This window comes from Coturnix japonica, unplaced genomic scaffold (assembly GCF_054131305.1).
Source record: "Coturnix japonica strain WE unplaced genomic scaffold, WE-NBRP24 Scf058, whole genome shotgun sequence".
NCBI lineage: Eukaryota > Metazoa > Chordata > Aves > Galliformes > Phasianidae > Coturnix > Coturnix japonica.
Window position 1 is genome coordinate 927,461 of NW_028188961.1, and position 17,158 is coordinate 944,618.

The 17,158-nt window shown below is 47.7% G+C and overlaps 1 protein-coding gene across 6 annotated transcripts in view; it reads left to right on the top strand.

Moving 5' to 3' along the window:
• The first annotated feature begins 3,748 nt into the window (after window positions 1–3,748).
• Window positions 3,749–17,158, top strand: part of LOC107307526 (syntaxin-4-like) — a 38,369-nt gene continuing 24,959 nt past the window's right edge. The window contains exons 1-6 of one of the 6 annotated variants that reach the window (XM_085533308.1): window positions 3,749–4,190; window positions 4,446–4,532; window positions 5,796–5,895; window positions 8,827–8,901; window positions 10,065–10,132; window positions 15,056–15,209. In XM_085533308.1, the coding sequence (XP_085389434.1) occupies window positions 4,479–4,532; window positions 5,796–5,895; window positions 8,827–8,901; window positions 10,065–10,132; window positions 15,056–15,209 (451 nt within the window). In that variant the 5' untranslated portion in view covers window positions 3,749–4,190; window positions 4,446–4,478. Of the gene's footprint in view, window positions 4,350–4,445; window positions 4,533–5,795; window positions 5,896–8,826; window positions 8,902–10,064; window positions 10,133–15,055; window positions 15,210–17,158 lie in introns of all 6 variants that reach the window. The other 5 variants (XM_085533307.1, XM_085533309.1, XM_085533306.1 and 2 more) reach the window with 5 other exon arrangements.

Below are 17,158 nucleotides of genomic sequence, written 5' to 3' on the forward strand. Positions count from 1 at the left end.
GGGAAAATGGGGCTGGGGGCGGGAAAATGGGGGGATATGGGGCGGGAAATGGGGGGATATGGGGCGGGATGTGGGGTTTATAGGGGGGATATGGGGGGATATGGGGGGATATATGGGGTTATATGGGGGGATATGGGGTTTATAGAGGGGATATGGGGTTATATGGGGGTTATGGGGCGGGAAATGGGGACATAGGGGGGGAAATGGGGGTTATAGGGGGGAATATGGGGTTATATGGGGTTATATGGGGGGATATGGGGTTTATAGGGGGGGATATGGGGTTATATGGGGTTATATGGGGTATATGGGGTTATATGGGGGGATATGAGGGGATATGGGGTTTATAGGGGGGGATATGGGGTTATATGGGGTTATATAGGGGGATATGGGGTTATATGGGGGGGATATGGAGTTATATGGGGGGATATGGGGTTTATAGAGGGGATATGGGGTTATATGGGGGGGATATGGGGGTTATGGGGTGGGAAATGGGGTTATAGGGTGGGAAATGGGGTTTTATGGGGGGATATGGGGTGATATATGGTGGATATGGGTTCTGGAGGGGGGATATGGGGTTATATAGGGGATATATGGGATGATATGGGGTTATATGGGGGATATGGGGTTATATGGGGGGGATATGGGGGTTATGGGGTGGGAAATGGGGTTATAGGGTGGGAAATGGGGTTTTATGGGGGGGATATGGGGTTATATGGGGGGCAATATGGGGTTATATGGGGGGCAATATGGGGTTTATGGGGGGGAAATGGGGTTAAATGGGGGGATATGGGGTTATATGGGGTTATATAGGAGGATATGGGGTTATATGGGGGGATATGGGGTTATAGGGGGGGATATGGGGTTTATAGAGGGGATATGGGGTTTTATGGGGGGATCTGGGGTTATAGGGGAGTTATGGGGTGGGAAATGGGGTTATAGGTTGTGAATATGGGGTTTATGGGGGGGATATGGGGTGATATATGGTGGATATGGGTTCGGGGGGGGATATGGGGTTATATAGGGGATATATGGGATGATATGGGGTTATATGGGGGATATGGGGTTATATAAGGGGATATGGGGTTTATAGAGGGGATATGGGGTTATATGGTGGGGATATGGGGGTTATGGGGTGGGAAATGGGGTTTATAGGGGGGAAATGGGGTTATAGAGGGGTTATGGGGTGGGAAATGGGGTTTATAGGGGGGAATATGGGGTTATATGGGGGGTAAATGGGGTTAAATGGGGGGATATGGGGTTATATGGGGTTATATAGGAGGATATGGGGTTATATGGGGGGATATGGGGTTATAGGGGGGGATATGGGGTTATAGGGGGGGATATGGGGTTTATAGAGGGGATATGGGGTTATATGGGGGGATATGGGGTTATAGGGGAGTTATGGGGTGGGAAATGGGGTTATAGGTTGTGAATATGGGGTTTATGGTGGGGATATGGGGTTTATTGGGGTAAAAAGGGGGGATTTGGGGGCCCTATGGGGTTTTTTGGGGGGAAAAATGGGATTCTCAGGATGTAAAAGTCAGACTTTGCGGGAGCCCTATAGGGTCTCTTGCAGACCCCATAGGAAACCCCATAGAGCCCATTGCAAACCTCATAGCCCCATTGGAGACCCCATAGAGACCCCATAGCCCCATAGAGACCCCATAGAGACCCCATAGCCCCATAGAGACCCCATAGAGACCCCATAGCCCAACTGGAGACCCCATAGCCCCATTGGAGACCCCATAGAGACCCCATAGCCCCATAGAGACCCCATAGGACCTATTGGAGACCCCATAGAAACCCCATAGGACCTATTGGAGACCCCATAGAGACCCCATAACCCCATTGGAGACCCCATAGAGACCCCGTAGCCCCATTGCAGACCCCATAGAGACCCCATAGCCCCATAGAGACCCCATAGAGACCCCATAGCCCCATTGGAGACCCCATAGAGACCCCATAGCCCCATAGAGACCCCATAGAGACCCCATAGCCCAACTGGAGACCCCATAGAGACCCCATAGGACCTATTGGAGACCCCATAGAGACCCCATAGCCCCATTGCAGACCCCATAGAGACCCCATAACCCCATTTGAGACCCCATAGAGACCCCATAGCCCCATTGCAGACCCCATAGAGACCCCATAGCCCCATAGAGACCCCATAGAGACCCCATAGCCCAACTGGAGACCCCATAGAGACCCCATAGGACCTATTGGAGACCCCATAGAGACCCCATAGCCCCATTGCAGACCCCATAGAGACCCCATAACCCCATTTGAGACCCCATAGAGACCCCATAGCCCCATTGCAGACCCCATAGAGACCCCATAGCCCCATAGAGACCCCATAGCCCCATTGGAGACCCCATAGAGACCCCATAGCCCCATTGGAGACCCCATAGAGACCCCATAGCCCCATTGCAGACCCCATAGAGACCCCATAGCCCCATAGAGACCCCATAGAGACCCCATAGGACCTATTGGAGACCCCATAGAGACCCCATAGAGACCCCATAGCCCAACTGGAGACCCCATAGGACCTATTGGAGACCCCATAGAAACCCCATAGCCCCATTGGAGACCCCATTAGAGACCCCATAGCCCCATTGGAGACCCCATAGAGACCCCATAGCCCCATAGAGACCCCATAGAGACCCCATAGCCCCATAGAGACCCCATAGCCCCATTGCAGACCCCATAGAGACCCCATAACCCCATTGGAGACCCCATAGAGACCCCATAGCCCCATTGGAGACCCCATAGAGACCCCATAGCCCCATAGAGACCCCATAGCCCCATTGCAGACCCCATAGAGACCCCATAACCCCATTGGAGACCACATAGAGACCCCATAGCCCCATAGAAGACCCCATAGGACCTATTGAAGACCCCATAGAGACCCCATAGCCCCATTGGAGACCCCATAGCCCCATTGAAGACCCATGGGACCCATAGCAGACCCCATAGCCCCATAGAGACCTCATAACCCCATAGCAGACCCCATAGCAGACCCCATAGCCCCATTGCAAACCTCATAGCCCCATTGGAGACCCCATAGAGACCCCATAGCCCCATTGGAGACACCATGGGACCCATAGCAGACCCCATAGCCCCATAGAGACCCCATAACCCCATTGGAGACCCCATAGAAACCCCATAGCCCCATTTTAAACCCCACTGGAGACCCCATAGCCCCATTGGAGACCCCATAACCCCATTAGAGACCCCATAGCCCCATAGAGACCCCATAGCCCCATAGAGACCCCATAACCCCATAGAGACCCCATAGCCCCATAGAGACCCCATAGCCCCATAGAGACCCCATAACCCCATAGAGACCCCATAGCCCCATAGAGACCCCATAACCCCATAGAGACCCCATAGCCCCATAGAGACCCCATAGCCCCATTGGAGACCCCATAACCCCATTGGAGACCCCATAGCCCCATAGCAGACCCCATAGCCCCATAGAAGACCCCATAGCCCCATTGAAGACCCATGGGACCCATAGCAGACCCCATAGCCCCATAGAGACCTCATAACCCCATAGCAGACCCCATAGCAGACCCCATAGCCCCATTGCAAACCTCATAGCCCCATTGGAGACCCCATTGGAGACCCCATAGAGACCCCATAGCCCGATTGGAGACACCATGGGACCCATAGCAGACTCCATAGCCCCATAGAGACCCCATAACCCCATTGAAGACCCCATAGAGACCCCATAACCCCATTGAAGACCCCATAGCAGACCCCATAGCCCCATAGAGACCCCATAACCCCATTGAAGACCCCATAGCAGTCCCCATAGCCCCATAGAATCCATTGCCAGCCCCATAGAAACCCTACAGACCCCAAGATCCCATTATAAAAACCCCATAGGAGCCCATAACCCCATAGGAAACCCCATAGGAAAGCCCCATAGCAGCCCCCATAGCGCTGCCCCATAGCAAACCCCATTAACCCGCATTTCCCCCCCCTTGGAGGACCCCGCGCCTAGAGCGGCCATCTCTATGATCCCTGCGCACTACTCCACTTCCGGTCAGTAGCCGCAAAGGGGCGGGGTTACGACCGGAAGTGGGTATAAAGGGGGCGTGGTTAAACACGGAAGTGGAGCGTGGTCACGAGACCGGAAGTGGGCTGTGAAGCCGCCATGAGGGACCCTGCTCACTACCCCACTTCCGGTCAGTAGCCGCAAAGGGGCGGGGTTAAAACCGGAAGTGGGAGTGTGATTAAAACCGGAAATGGATGGGCGTGGTTAAAGCCGGAAGTGGGGCGTGGTCACGAGACCGGAAGTGGGCTTTGAAGCCGCCATGAGGGACCGGACGCGGGAACTGCTTGAGGTGGGCGCTTCTTAAAGGGGCCGCGTCCATTAATTAACGAGTATGAATATGTTAATTAGGGCTAATTAAGCTCATTAATTAACGAGGCCTCCGTAGGGTTACGTGGGCAGCGATGAGGAAGAGGAGGAGATGGTGGCTTTGGTCGGGCTGAAGGGACCCAAAGAGGATGAGACGCTGTTGCAGGTGGGTTAATTAGCATATCATTAGCATATCATTAGCATATAATGACGGTCTGATTAGCATATAATTAGCGTATAATTAGCATGAGGGCGGAGGTATAAATAGGGGCTGAAGGCAGCCAGACGATGTTGCAAGAGGGGGCTAATTAGCATCTAATTAGCATCTAATTAGCATATATCCACCACATACACAGCCTGATTAGCATCTAATTAGCATACGACAATCACATGACTGCTGACTGATTAGCATATAATTAGCATAATTGGGTTGTGTTGAGTGCAGAAGCCTTGAGCTGTTTAGATGTTAATTAGCTTTTAATTAGCATCTCATTAACATGCAATTAGCATGTGGTTGGGGGTCGTGTTGGATGGTCTTGAGCTAATTAGCTAAGTAGATGCTAATTAGATTCTAATTAGCTTCTAATTAGCATACAATTAGCGTGTGGTTATTAGCGAATGGGGGTTGTATGGGAGGTCCCACCTAATTAGCATCTAATTAGCATACAGATGATGATATAGGGTATATTGGTCCTTATCTAGGCCTAATTAGCATCTAATTAGCATTTAATTAGCATCCAATTATTATCTTGGGGGGTTGATGGACCTGGGAGCCCCCATTAACCTGAATGTGGCCTCATTAGCATACGATTAGCATCTAATTAGCATCTAATTTGAATGCCGCATTGAAGTCAATGGAGCACAATGTTTAATGGGATTCTATGGGGGTTTATGGCACCGTTAATGCCCTAATGACCCTAATTTGCCCTCATTACCATACGATTTGCATCTAATTAGCGTCTAATTAGCATATAGGCAGCAGATTGGTGGATTAAGGTGCCATTAATGGGGTTTAATGGGGCTTTAATGGGGGTTTATTGGGGTTTCTGGCACCGTTAATGCCCCAATGACCCTAATTACGCCTAATTAGCATCTAATTAGCATATGATTTGCATATGATTAGGCCCGTGCTATCCGTGCCGCATTGAAGTCAATGGAGCAGAAGGTTTAATGGGATTCTATGGGGGTTTACGGCACTAGGAGCCCCCATTGACTTTAATTAGCTCTCATTACCATACAATTAGCATCTAATTAGCATGCAATTTACATCCAATTAGCATATAGACAACTGAATGGTGGATTAAGGTGCCATTAATGGGGTTTAATGGGGGTTTATGGAGTTTATGGGGGTTTATGGCACCATTAATGCCCTAATGACCCTAATTGTGCCTAATTAGCATCTAATTAGCATATATTTGCATGTAATTAGGCCCGCGCTATCCGTGCCGCATTGAAGTCAATGGAGCAGAAGGTGACGGAGCTGGAGGCGCTGCAGGAGGCGCTGCTGGGAAACGCCCTGCCTGACCGTGGTGGGTTATGGGATATGTGGGGGGTTATGGGATATATGGGGGGTTATGGGATATGTGGGGGGTTATGGGATATGTGGGGGGTTATGGGATATGTGGGGGGTTATGGGATATATGAGGGGTTATGGGATATGTGGGGGGTTATGGGATATATGGGGGGTTATGGGATATATGGGGGGTTATGGGATATGTGGGGGGTTATGGGATATGTGGGGGGTTATGGGATATGTGGGGGGTTATGGGATATGTGGGGGGTTATGGGATATGTGGGGGGTTATGGGATATATGGGGGGTTATGGGATATGTGGGAGGTTATGGGATATATGGGGGGTTATGGGATATGTGGGGGGTTATGGGATATGTGGGGGGATATGGGATATGTGGGGGGTTATGGGATATGTGGGGTTATATGGGATATGTGGGGGGTTATGGGATATATGGGGGGTTATGGGATATATGGGGGGTTATGGGATATGTGGGGGGTTATGGGATATATGGGGGGTTATGGGATATGTGGGGGGTTATGGGATATGTGGGGTTATATGGGATATGTGGGGGGTTATGGGATATATGGGGGGTTATGGGATATATGGGGGGTTATGGGATATATGGGGGGATATGGGATATGTGGGGTTATGGGATATGTGGGGGGTTATGGGATATATGGGGGGTTATGGGATATGTGGGGGGTTATGGGATATGTGGGGGGTTATGGGATATATGGGGGGTTATGGGATATGTGGGGTTATGGGATATATGGGGGGTTATGGGATATGTGGGGGGTTATGGGATATATGGGGGGTTATGGGATATATGGGGGGATATGGGATATATGGGGGGTTATGGGATATGTGGGGGGTTATGGGATATATGGGGGGTTATGGGATATATGGGGGGATATGGGATATATGGGGGGTTATGGGATATATGGGGGGTTATGGGATATATGGGGGGTTATGGGATATATGGGGGGTTATGGGATATATGGGGGGTTATGGGATATATGGGGGGATATGGGATATATGGGGGGTTATGGGATATATGGGGGGTTATGGGATATATGGGGGGATATGGGATATATGGGGGGTTATGGGATATGTGGGGGGTTATGGGATATGTGGGGGGTTATGGGATATGTGGGGGGATATGGGATATATGGGGGGTTATGGGATATATGGGGTTATATGGGATATGTGGGGGGTTATGGGATATGTGGGGGGTTATGGGATATATGGGGGGTTATGGGATATGTGGGGGGTTATGGGATATATGGGGGGTTATGGGATATATGGGGGGTTATGGGATATATGGGGTTATATGAGATATGTGGGGGGTTATGGGATATATGGGGGGTTATGGGATATATGGGGGGTTATGGGATATATGGGGTTATATGAGATATATGGGGGGTTATGGGATATATGGGGGGTTATGGGATATATGGGGGGTTATGGGATATATGGGGTTATATGGGATATATGGGGTTATATGGGATATGTGGGGGGTTATGGGATATATGGGGGGTTATGGGATATATGGGGGGTTATGGGATATGTGGGGGGATATGGGATATGTGGGGGGTTATGGGATATATGGGGGGTTATGGGATATATGGGGGGTTATGGGATATATGGGGGGATATGGGATATATGGGGGGTTATGGGATATGTGGGGGGTTATGGGATATGTGGGGGGTTATGGGATATGTGGGGGGTTATGGGATATGTGGGGGGTTATGGGATATATGGGGGGTTATGGGATATATGGGGGGTTATGGGATATATGGGGGGTTATGGGATATATGGGATATATGGGGGGTTATGGGATATATGGGGGGTTATGGGATATGTGGGGGGTTATGGGATATATGGGGGGTTATGGGATATATGGGGGGTTATATGGGATATATGGGGGGTTATGGGATATGTGGGGGGTTATGGGATATATGGGGGGTTATGGGATATGTGGGGGGTTATGGGATATATGGGGGGTTATGGGATATGTGGGGGGTTATGGGATATATGGGGTTATATGGGATATACGGGGGGTTATGGGATATATGGGGTTATATGGGGTATATGGGGGGTTATGGGATATATGGGGGGTTATGGGATATGTGGGGGGTTATGGGATATGTGGGGGGTTATGGGATATGTGGGGGGTTATGGGATATATGGGGTTATGGGATATGTGGGGGGTTATGGGATATGTGGGGGGTTATGGGATATATGGAGGGTTATGGGATATATGGGGGGTTATGGGATATGTGGGGGGTTATGGGATATATGGGGGGTTATGGGATATGTGGGGGGTTATGGGATATGTGGGGGGTTATGGGATATATGGGGGGATATGGGATATATGGGGGGATATGGGATATATGGGGGGTTATGGGATACGTGGGGGGTTATGGGATATATGGGGTGTTATGGGATATGTGGGGGGTTATGGGATATGTGGGGGGTTATGGGATATGTGGGGGGTTATGGGATATGTGGGGGGTTATGGGATATATGGGGGGTTATGGGATATGTGGGGGGTTATGGGATATGTGGGGAGATATGGGATATATGGGGGGTTATGGGATATATGGGGGGTTATGGGGTATATGGGGGGTTATGGGATATATGGGGGGTTATGGGATATGTGGGGGGTTATGGGATATATGGGGGGATATGGGATATATGGGGGGTTATGGGGTTTTTATAGGGTCTATGGGGTCTCTATGGGGCTCTATGGGGTCTCTATAGGGTCTATGGGGATCTATAAGATTCTATGGGGCTCTGTGTGTCCCTATGGGTTCTCTATGGGGTTCTATGGGTCTCTATGGGTCCCTATGGGGTCTCTATAGGGCATTATGAGTCTATGGGTTTCTATAATAGCACTATTGGGCTCCAGCAGCCCCAAAATTGCCGTTTTTCACCCCAAAATCAGAGCAGAAACGAGCCCTTCAGGCCCAGCAGGAAGAACTGCAGCAACTCACCAGCAGCACCCGCAGCCGCCTGCAAGGTACGGCCCCAAAAAGCCCATTATTCACCCCAAAAAACAACACCCCCCCCACCACCCCAAAATCCCCCTTTTTCAACCCAAAACCCCATTATAGGACCCCCAAATCCCCCTTTTTCACCCCAAAACCCCATTATAGGATCCCAAAATCCCCCTTTTTCACCCCAAAACCCCATTATAGGACCCCAAAATCCCCCTTTTTCAGCCCAAAAATCCCCCATAGGACCCCAAAAAAACCCTATAAGACCCTAAAATTCCTCTTTTTCACCCCAAAACCCCTTTATAGGATCCCAAAATCCCCATTTTTCCCCCCAAAATCTCCATTTCCTTCCTAAATAACCCCATAGGACCCCAAAATCCCTTTATAGGACCCCAAAATCCCCCTTTTTCAGCCCAAAAATCCCCCATAGGACCCCAAAAAAACCCTATAAGACCCCAGAATTCCTCTTTTTCACCCCAAAAAGCTCCATTTTCCCCCTAAGTAACCCCATAGGACCCCAAAATCCCTTTATAGGACCCCAAAAACCCCATTATTCACCCCAAAAAACAACACCCCCCCACCACCCCAAAATCCCCCTTTTTCAACCCAAAAAAACCCTATAGAACCCCCAAATCCCCCTTTTTCACCCCAAAAATCTCAATTTCCTTCCTAAATAACCCCATAGGACCCCAAAATCCCTTTATAGGACCCCAAAATCCCCCTTTTTCACCCCAAAACCCCATTATAGGATCCCAAAATTCCCTATTTTCACCCCAAAACCCCATTATAGGTCCCCCAAAAAACCCATAAGATCCCAAAATCCCCCTTTTTCAACCCAAAACCCCATTATAGGATCCCAAAATCCCCATTTTTCACCCCAAAAATCCCCTATAGGACCCCAAGAAAACCCATAAGACCCCAAAATCCCTCTTTTTCAACCCAAAAATTCCCTTATAGGATCCCAAAATCCCACTTTTTCACCCCAAAAATCCCTTTATAGGTCCCCAAAATCCCCTTTTTTCACCCCAAAACCCCATTATAGGACCCCAAAATCCCCCTTTTTCACCCCAAAAATCCCTTTATAGGATCCCAAAATCCCCCTTTTCAACCCCAAATCTTCCCCTATTTTCCCCCCTTTTCCCCTCCAAAATGCCCCAAAATTGCCGGAATTGACCCCAAAATGCAGCTCTGGAACCCAGCCCCGACGACATCGAGAACCTCAACTCCATCAGCGCCCGCGTCAGGCGAACACAGGTGCCCGTTTTGGGGTGAAAAATGGGATTTTTGGGGTCTTTTTGGGGTGAAAAATGGCCATTTTGGGGCCTTTTGAGACCTACTTGGGGCCTACTTTAGGCCTTTTGGGGCTTTTTAATGGGGTTTTGGGGGCTTTTTAATGTTTTTTTTGTGGGGTTTTGGGTCTTTTAGGGGGTTTTGGGGTGAAAAATGGGATTTTGGGGGTCTTTTTGGGGTGAAAAATGGGATTTTGGGGTCTTTTTGGGGTGAAAAATGGCCTTTTTGGGGCCTTTTGAGGCCTTTTTGGGGCCTACTTTAGGCCTTTTGGGGCCTACTTTGGGCATTTTGGGGTTTTTAATGGGGTTTTTGGGGCTTTTTAATGGGGTTTTTGGGGGGTTCTGGGCCATTTGGAGGGTTGTAGGATAAAAAATGGGATTTTGGGGGGCCTTTTTGGGGTGAAAAATGGGATTTTTGGGGTCTTTTTGGGGTGAAAAATGGCTATTTTGGGGCCTTTTGAGGCCTACTTGGGGCCTACTTTAGGCCTTTTGGGGCTTTTTAATGGGGTTTTGGGGGCTTTTTAATGGGATTTTTGGGGGTTTTTGGGCTTTTTAATGGGATTTTTTGGGGGGTTGGGGCCTTTTGGGGCTTTTTAGTGGGGTTTTTGGGGTGAAAAATGGGATTTTTGGTGTCTTTTTGGGGTGAAAAATGGCCTTTTTGGGGCCTTTTGAGGCCTTTTTGGGGCCTACTTGAGGCCTTTTGGGGCCTACTTCTGGCATTTGGGGGTTTTTAATGGGGTTTTGGGGCTTATTAATGGGGTTTTTGGGGGGTTCTGGGCCATTTGGAGGGTTGTAGGATAAAAAATGGGATTTTGGGGGGCCTTTTTGGGGTGAAAAATGGGATTTTTGGTCTCTTTTTGGGGTGAAAAATGGCTATTTTGGGGCCTTTTGAGGCCTACTTGGGGCCTACTTTAGGCCTTTTAGGGCCTACTTTGGGCATTTTGGGGCTTTTTAATGGGGTTTTGTGGGGCTTTTTAATGTTTTTTTTTGTGGGGTGTTGGGTCTTTTAGGGGGTTTTGGGGTGAAAAATGGGATTTTGGGGGTCTTTTTGGGGTGAAAAATGCTGGTTTTGGGGTCTTTTTGTGGTGAAAAATGGCCTTTTTGGGGCCTTTTGAGGCCTTTTTGGGGCCTACTTGAGGCCTTTTGGGGTCTTTTTGGGTCTTTTGGGGCTTTTTACTGGTTTTTTTTGGGGTTTTGGGTCTTTTAGGGGGTTTTGGAGTGGAAAATGGGTTTTTTGGGGGGGGTTTTGGGGTGAAAAGTGGGATTTTTGGGGTCTTTTTGGGTTGAAAAATGGCTATTTTGGGGCCTACTTGAGGCCTAATTTAGGCCTTTTGGGGCCTACTTTGGGCATTTTGGGGTTTTTAATGGGGTTTTTGGGGTGAAAAATGGGATTTTTGGGAGGGGAGAAAGGAGGGTTTGGGGTCTGTAAGGATTTTGGGATGAAAAAGGGCTTTTTTGGGGTCTTTTTGGGGTGAAAAATGGCCTTTTTGGGGCCTTTTGAGGCCTTTTGGGGCCTACTTTGGGCATTTTGGGGTTTTTAATGGGGTTTTTGGGGCTTTTTAATGGGGTTTTTGGGGGGTTCTGGGCCATTTGGAGGGTTGTAGGATAAAAAATGGGATTTTGGGGAGCCTTTTTGGGGTGAAAAATGGGATTTTTGGTCTCTTTTTGGGGTGAAAAATGGCTATTTTGGGGCCTACTTTAGGCCTTTTGGGGCTTTTTAATGGGGTTTTGGGGGCTTTTTAATGTTTTTTGGGGGGTTTTTTGGGCTTTTTAATGGGATTTTTGGGGATTTTTGGGCTTTTTAATGGGATTTTTTTGGGGGGTTGGGGCCTTTTGGGGCTTTTTAGTGGGGTTTTTGGGGTGAAAAATGGGATTTTTGGGGTCTTTTTGGGTTGAAAAATGGCTATTTTGGGGCCTACTTGAGGCCTACTTCAGGCCTTTTGGGGCCTACTTTGGGCATTTTGGGGTTTTTAATGGGGTTTTTGGGGTGAAAAATGGGATTTTTGGGAGGGGAGAAAGGAGGGTTTGGGGTCTGTAAGGATTTTGGGATGAAAAAGGGCTTTTTCGGGGTCTTTTTGGGGTGAAAAATGGCCTTTTTGGGGCCTTTTGAGGCCTTTTTGGGGCCTACTTGAGGCCTTTTGGGGTCTTTTTTGGGTCTTTTGGGGCATTTTAGTGGGGTTTTTTTGGGGTTCTGGGCCATTTGGAGGGTTGTAGGGTAAAAAACGGGATTTTTGGGGGCCATTTTGGGGTGAAAAATGGCCATTTTGGGGCCTTTTGAGGCCTTTTTGGGGCCTATTTGAGGCCTTTTAGGGCCTTTTAATGGGGTTTTTGGGGCTTTTTAACGGGGGTTTTTGGGGGGTTTGGGGCCTTTTGGGGCTTTTTAGTGGGGTTTTAGGGAAGGGTTGGGGTGAAAAAGGGCTTTTTTGGGGTGAAAAATGGCCATTTTGGGGCCTTTTGAGGCCTTTTTGAGGCCTTTTGGGGCATTTTGGGGGCCTATTTGGGTCTTTTTAATGGGGTTTTGCAGGCATTTTTGGGGTCAATTTTGGGTCTTTTTGGGGTTTGTAGTGGTTTTGGGGTCGATTTCTCGGTTTTTGGGGTGTTTTGGGGGCATTTTGGGGGTTTTTGGGGGGATTTATGGTGTTTTGGGGTCAATTTCTTGCGTTTTTGGGGCTTTTGGGGTGGTTTTATGGGGTTTCTGGGGCGTTTTGGGGTCAATTTGTTGCTTTTTGGGGTGTTTTTAGGGTGTTTTATGGGGTTTTATGGCTGTTTTATGGGGGTTTTATGGGTTTTTATGGTGTTTTTGGGTCAATTTATGCATTTTTGGGGTATTTTTGGCGTGTTTTATGGGGTTTTTGGGGCGTTTTTGGCTCAATTTGTTGCTTTTTGGGGTGTTTTTGGGGTGTTTTATGGGGTTTTATGGGTGTTTTATGGGTTTTTATGGTGTTTTGGGGTCAATTTGTTGCGTTTTTGGGGCTTTTTGGGGCATTTTTGGCTCAATTTGTTGCTTTTTGGGGTGTTTTTAGGGTGTTTTATGGGTGTTTTATGGGGTTTTATGGGTGTTTTATGGGTTTTTATGGTGTTTTTGGGTCAATTTGTTGCGTTTTTGGGGCTTTTTGGGGCAATTTCTTGTGTTTTTGGGGCATTTTTGGCTCAATTTGTTGCTTTTTGGGGTGTTTTTAGGGTGTTTTATGGGTTTTTATGGGTTTTTATGGTGTTTTTGGGTCAATTTCTTGCATTTTTGGGGCTTTTTGGGGTGGTTTTATGGGGTTTTTGGGGCATTTTTGGCTCAATTTCTTGCTTTTTGGGGTGTTTTGGGGTGTTTTATGGGTGTTTTATGTGTTTTTATGGTGTTTTTGGGTCAATTTGTTGCGTTTTTGGGGCTTTTTGAGGCTTTTTGGGGTGGTTTTATGGGGTTTTTGGGGCATTTTTGGCTCAATTTGTTGCTTTTTGGACATTTTGGGTCAGTTTTTGGGGTGATTTGGGGGTTTTATGTGTTTTTTGGGGCAATTTCTTGTGTTTTTGGGGCATTTTTGGCTCAATTTGTTGCTTTTTGGGGTGTTTTTAGGGTGTTTTATGGGGTTTTATGGGTGTTTTATGGGGGTTTTATGGGTTTTTATGGTGTTTTTGGGTCAATTTGTTGCGTTTTTGGTGGCTTTTTGGGGGTTTTATGTGTTTTTTGGGGTGATTTCTTGTGTTTTTGGGGCATTTTTGGCTCAATTTGTTGCTTTTTGGGGTGTTTTTAGGGTGTTTTATGGGGTTTTATGGGTGTTTTATGGGTTTTTATGGTGTTTTTGGGTCAATTTGTTGCGTTTTTGGGGCTTTTTGGGGCAATTTCTTGTGTTTTTGGGGCGTTTTTGGCTCAATTTGTTGCTTTTTGGGGTGTTTTTAGGGTGTTTTATGGGGTTTTATGGTGTTTTTGGGTCAATTTATGCATTTTTGGGGTATTTTTGGCATGTTTTATGGGGTTTTTGGGGCGTTTTTGGCTCAATTTGTTGCTTTTTGGGGTGTTTTTGGGGTGTTTTATGGGTTTTTATGGGTTTTTACGGTGTTTTTGGCTCAATTTGTTGCTTTTTGGGGTGTTTTTGGGGTGTTTTATGGGGTTTTATGGGTGTTTTATGGGTTTTTACGGTGTTTTTGGGTCAATTTGTTGCGTTTTTGGGGCTTTTTGGGGCATTTTTGGCTCAATTTGTTGCTTTTTGGGGTGTTTTATGGGGTTTTATGGGTGTTTTATGGGTGTTTTATGGGTTTTTATGGTGTTTTTGGGTCAATTTGTTGCGTTTTTGGTGGCTTTTTGGGGGTTTTATGTGTTTTTTGGGGTGATTTCTTGTGTTTTTGGGGCATTTTTGGCTCAATTTGTTGCTTTTTGGGGTGTTTTTGGGGTGTTTTATGGGGTTTTATGGGTGTTTTATGGGTTTTTATTGTGGTTTTGGGTCAATTTGTTGCGTTTTTGGGGCTTTTTGGGGTGGTTTTATGGGGTTTTTATCGTGTTTTTGGGTCAAATTGTTGGGTTTTGGGGCATTTTTGGGTCAGTTTTTGGGGTGTTTTGGTGGCTTTTAGGGGGTTTTATGTGTTTTTTGGGGTTATTTCTTGTGTTTTTGGGGCATTTTTGGCTCAATTTGTTGCTTTTTGGGGCATTTTGGGTCAATTTGTTGCGTTTTTGGTGGCTTTTTGGGGGTTTTATGTGTTTTTGGGGCAATTTCTTGTGTTTTTGGGGCATTTTTGGCTCAATTTCTTGTTTTTTGGGGTGTTTTATGGGGTTTTATGGGTGTTTTATGGTTTTTACGGTGTTTTTGGGTCAATTTGTTGCGTTTTTGGGGCTTTTTGGGGCATTTTAGGCTCAATTTGTCGCTTTTTGGGGTGTTTTCGGGGTATTTTTGGGGTATTTCAGGTGTTTTTCGGGTCTCTCGATGTCGTTTCCGTGTCCGTTTTCCAGCATGGCGTCCTCCTGCAGCACTTCCTGGACGTGACGGGGCGGCTCCACGCGGCTCAGAGTCGATACCGGCAGCGCTGCCTGCACAGAGTGCGCCGCCATTTGCACATCAGTCAGTGCCGGAAGTGAACCCTGGGGGGACAGGAAGTGAACCCTGGGGGGACAGGAAGTGAACCTGAGGGGCAGGAAGTGAACCCTGGGGGGCCGGAAATGGCAACGAAAGGGCGGAAGTGAACCCTGGGGGGCCGGAAATGGCTCTTAGAGGGCCGGAAGTGAGCCCGAAAGGGCCGGAAATGGCAACGAAAGGGCGGAAGTGAGCCCAAATGGGCCGGAAATGGCAAAGAAAGGGCGGAAGTGAGCCCAAATAGGCCGGAAATGGCTGTTAGAGGGCCGGAAGTGAGCCCGAAAGGGCCGGAAATGGCAACGAAAGGGCGGAAGTGAACCCTGGGGGCCGGAAATGGCAGTTAGAGGGCCGGAAGTGAGCCGAAATGGGCCGGAAATGAACCAAAAGGGTCGGAAATGAAACTGAAAGGGCCGGAAGTGGTTGTGAAAGGGCCGGAAGTGATTCATACTGGGCCGGAAGTGATTCATACTGGGCCGGAAGTGACCCGATAGGGCCGAAAATGAAACTGAAAGGGCCGGAAATAGTCGAGAGGGAAAGAAATGGCCCCAAAATGGCACTAAATGACCCCAAAATAGCTTAAAATGGCCCCAAAATGGCACAAAATGGCCCCAAAATGGCCCTAAAATGGCCGTTAAGGGGGTTTTTGAGGCTACTAATTGGGATTGGGGTTAATTAATGGGGTTTGGGGTCTATCAATGGGGTTTGGGGTTAATTAATGGGGTTTGGGGTCAATTAATGGGGTTTGGGGTTAATTAATGGGGTTTGGGGTCTATTAATGGGGTTTGGGGTCAATTAATGGGATTTGGGGTCAATTAATGGGGTTTGGGGTTAATTAATGGGGTTTGGGGTCTATTAATGGGGTTTGGGGTCTATCAATGGGGTTTGGGGTCTATCAATGGGGTTTGGGGTCTATCAATGGGATTTGGGGTTAATTAATGGGATTTGGGGTCTATCAATGGGGTTTGGGGTCTATCAATGGGGTTTGGGATTAATTAATGGGGTTTTGGGGTCAATTAATGGGTTTTGGGGTCTATTAATGGGGTTTGGGGTCTATCAATGGGGTTTGGGGTCTATCAATGGGGTTTGGGGTCTATTAATGGGGTTTGGGGTCTATTAATGGGATTGGGGTTAATTAATGGGGTTTGGGGTCTATTAATGGGGTTTGGGGTTAATTAATGGGGTTTGGGGTCTATCAATGGGGTTTGGGGTTAATTAATGGGGTTTGGGGTCTATCAATGGGGTTTGGGGTCTATCAATGGGGTTTGGGGTCTATTAATGGGATTTGGGGTTAATTAATGGGGTTTGGGGTCTATCAATGGGGTTTGGGGTCTATTAATGGGGTTTGGGGTCTATCAATGGGGTTTGGGGTCTATCAATGGGGTTTGGGGTTAATTAATGGGGTTTGGGGTTAATTAATGGGGTTTGGGGTCTATTAATGGGGTTTGGGGTTAATTAATGGGGTTTGGGGTTAATTAATGGGGTTTGGGGTCTATTAATGGGGTTTGGGGTTAATTAATGGGGTTTGGGGTCTATTAATGGGGTTTGGGGTCTATCAATGGGGTTTGGGGTCTATTAATGGGGTTTGGGGTTAATTAATGGGGTTTGGGGTTAATTAATGGGGTTTGGGGTCTATCAATGGGGTTTGGGGTCTATCAATGGGGTTTGGGGTTAATTAATGGGGTTTGGGGTCTATTAATGGGGTTTGGGGTTAATTAATGGGGTTTGGGGTTAATTAATGGGGTTTGGGGTCTATTAATGGGGTTTGGGGTTAATTAATGGGGTTTGGGGTCTATTAATGGGGTTTGGGGTCTATCAATGGGGTTTGGGGTCTATTAATGGGGTTTGGGGTCTATCAATGGGGTTTGGGGTCTATTAATGGGGTTTGGGGTTAATTAATGGGGTTTGGGGTCTATCAATGGGGTTTGGGGTTAATTAAT